Source organism: Odontomachus brunneus, unplaced genomic scaffold (assembly GCF_010583005.1).
Source record: "Odontomachus brunneus isolate Ranch 3 - 2012 unplaced genomic scaffold, Obru_v1 Obru_scaffold_152, whole genome shotgun sequence".
Lineage (NCBI taxonomy): Eukaryota > Metazoa > Arthropoda > Insecta > Hymenoptera > Formicidae > Odontomachus > Odontomachus brunneus.
Window position 1 is genome coordinate 635856 of NW_022639602.1, and position 3078 is coordinate 638933.

The window sequence follows — 3078 nt, forward strand, 5'->3', positions numbered from 1 at the left end:
AAAAAAAAAAAAAAAAAAAAATATATATATATATATATATATATATATATATATATATATATATGTATATATATATAAACGCACACATGTTGAAAGATTCAAGCCGAAAGCAGGGAGCAGCGAGTACGTACGTATGCACTCAGAAGTGCACTCCAGTCTTTATAGATCCTGCGGAGTGCGCGCGTTTACGGCGCGTGACACGTACCACTGATGGATCTTTATTTTAAGGTCTATCTTCCTCATCCCTCGAGTCGTGTGGCTCAGTCGATGCTTGGTCGACCGTCCCATTTCGCTTTAGACGCGCCCTTGCGAGGAATATCGTTGTAGTCACGCGCTTGACCAGACGGCGACGACAGTCGCGTGGATTAATCGCGTTCGCGTATGCTCCTTTCCCGGCTCAGTGACTGTGTTTCTTTGCAATAACATGTAAGAAATGTATCACGTATGTGTCAGTTATATACCGGCGCGGCTAATCATGTGGTTCAGTTATTCGATTTTGCGAATGAAATCACGCGTGTCACGAAATTTCACCCATGAACGCGTTTGCACGTTGGTACACTCCTCAACGTTCGACCCTGTCGAGGCTTGTGATTCTCGAATAATTACCTCTTCATTTCAGAGTAATCAACCATGATGGAGCAAGGTTTCCCGGGACAGCATACTACCACGACGACGGTGACTACCAACACTATGACCGTGCAGCCAAATGTGCGGTTCGATCCGACCTATGTGAAAACATTACCCGGCCTCCTAAAAATCATACAAGTGGTGAGTGACAGTCGCATTTGTACCAGTACTTGTGGAAAGGATACATCCTTCTAACAGAAATCTTTAGGAGAAAATACATCATAAGAGAAAATAGGCATGACATGTTAATTAAGATGCACACAGAATATTATCGCATAAAACGCACACCTGCCGCGAACCAGGATTACGATGCGCCGTTGTAAACGCCCAGTTGCATCATCATACTATAATGGTGTCTTAAATCTCACGCCGCTCGCGCGAAAGCCGAGTAGAGCTTTGTATTTGCGCACACTGCGTGCTCGCTCGACTGCGCAATAGTTTCATGAATGATAATCGCGTCGGATATGTCTTCTTTCAGGTGCTGAATCTCTTGGGATTTATATGCATAACAGTCTCGACCCTGAGCAGTCACAGCCGGGGAGGATGGTTCAATACTGTGGCCATGGGTGGTTTTTGGTTTACCGGGATATTGCTCGTGCTATACCTCTTCCATATCATTGAGAAGTTCTCAAAAATTCCATGGCTCAAGATTGTAAGTCGTGACGCTCGATCGATTTGCATGTTGGTTGCGAGATTTCTTTTCTCATTTTGTAGAAGTGCGTTTAAAATAGAAGCGAGTATACGTTATAGTGCTATTCGTATTCGATAACACCGGGAAAACAAATATATACATAATGTCCGTATATGATATGGGAGCAAGTGGGTGAAAGTCGGTTAGAAAGTCGCCATGCGTGACGTAGGAATCTAAAAATCGACCTGCCGCACCGACTTTTATATTCACAGGTGAACGATCGATCGCGGGCGACGTAATGAGGGCGGTCGTCGGCGGCGGCGGGCCGATGATCGCTCGTAATCAGGTTAGCCTTTTTTAAAACGTAACATTACGAGATAGAGAGGCATTACGCGCCGGTTCTCGTAATGTCGCTTAATGCTTCTCAACGTCCAATCTCGAGTGTTTAATGTATGTACACGGAAAATCTCAGTACATAGAGTGCATAGAGACCAGATAAAAACTGGGGAACAAGAAGCGATATCTCTGTTATCGTTCTGATCGAAAATGTTCGTCTGAACATTCGGCTGCTTTAAAGTTCGGTTGAAATGATTGAAAACAATTTACTCAACAATTGTCAAGTGCACAGGAAACCTCCTACAGGAACCTTTCTGTTCTGTATCAAGCTTTCGTTTGATCTCCGGATAACAGAAAATCAATTGCATATTTTCTTTTGGTATATGTGCCGTTACATCTTATGATTTAGTCACGTCTCTGAGGTCATTTTTACGATCTTGGTCGCGTACGCGAGTCGTTCGATCAAGAAGAAAGATAAGGTTGTGAATTAAAACTGCTGATTATTTGTACGTGATGATTTCTATATGTATGCTTCTTTTTATAGGAATTCATATTCTGCACCGTGTGGACTGTTTTCTATCTGTTGGCTGCTTCTCTCGCAGCTGATTATGCGCGCCACTCAGAAGCCTTTGGTGTCGCAGCGGTAAGAATTTTCTTATATTTTTGATCGCGTACGTGTTAATGAAGACAACATGTTAAAAGAGAATTCCCTAAGAACTCGCAAAAGATCTTAGAGCTTCTATAGATATCTTTCAGAATCTTGTCGCGTGTACTAGGACAATTGTAAACTATCGGCATTTAGAGCCGATTATTTCAACTGTCGATTCCGACAGTTTTACACTGTCCTTAGGAAGGCAGCGAACGAATAATCGTACGCATTCTCTCTCTCTCTCTCTCTCTCTCTCTCTCTCTCTCTCTCTCTCTCTCTCTCTCTCAATTCATTCTGATATCGTTTCTCTCTGTGTAGTTCTTCGGATTTTGTGCGATGGTGGTGTACGGCTACGACGCTTGGCTGAAGTTTAACGCGGCAAAGAGCGGAGCGTTGGCACAGGGCCAACATACGCCGAAACACGTGTCCACTGTCACCAGCCCGGCGTACTAAATTGAGGGAGCGGAGGAAGAGGAAGAGGAGGCGGCCCAAGGTGGACGGATGGACCACACACACCGATCGGATGATCGAAACGATTAACTGATCGGCACATATCGTTACCTGCATGCGGGGCCAGTCCTTTTGTAATTTTCCGTGTGTTTCTTTCGCGCTCCCCTCGCTGGAAGAAGCATTCAGAGAAGAAGCACGAGAGAGAAAAAGATTTAAAGTAAAAGAGAGAAAAAGACTCGTGCTTCTTTCGCTCGATGCTTTCTTTCGTTCGATTGTACGTGCGTGCGTGCGTGCATGCACTTACACTCATTATCATCACACGCACATCACATCCATGATATTTTCCTTTCGACTCTTTTTTTTTTTTTTTTTTTTTTTTTTTTTT

The 3078-nt window shown here is 43.7% G+C and overlaps 1 protein-coding gene across 3 annotated transcripts in view; it reads left to right on the forward strand.

The window, feature by feature from the left end:
* The window catches only part of LOC116850680 (histone-lysine N-methyltransferase SETMAR), an 11378-nt gene extending 8306 nt beyond the window's left edge, over positions 1–3072 (forward strand). For 2 of the 3 annotated variants that reach the window (XM_032829267.1, XM_032829268.1), the window contains exons 2-5: positions 620–768; positions 1106–1279; positions 2139–2237; positions 2562–3072. In XM_032829267.1, coding sequence (XP_032685158.1) covers positions 631–768; positions 1106–1279; positions 2139–2237; positions 2562–2696 — 546 coding nt within the window. In that variant the 5' untranslated portion in view covers positions 620–630 and the 3' untranslated portion in view covers positions 2697–3072. Of the gene's footprint in view, positions 1–198; positions 427–619; positions 769–1105; positions 1280–2138; positions 2238–2561 lie in introns of those variants that run through there. The other variant, XM_032829269.1, reaches the window with a different exon arrangement.
* The last annotated feature ends 6 nt before the right edge of the window (positions 3073–3078 follow it).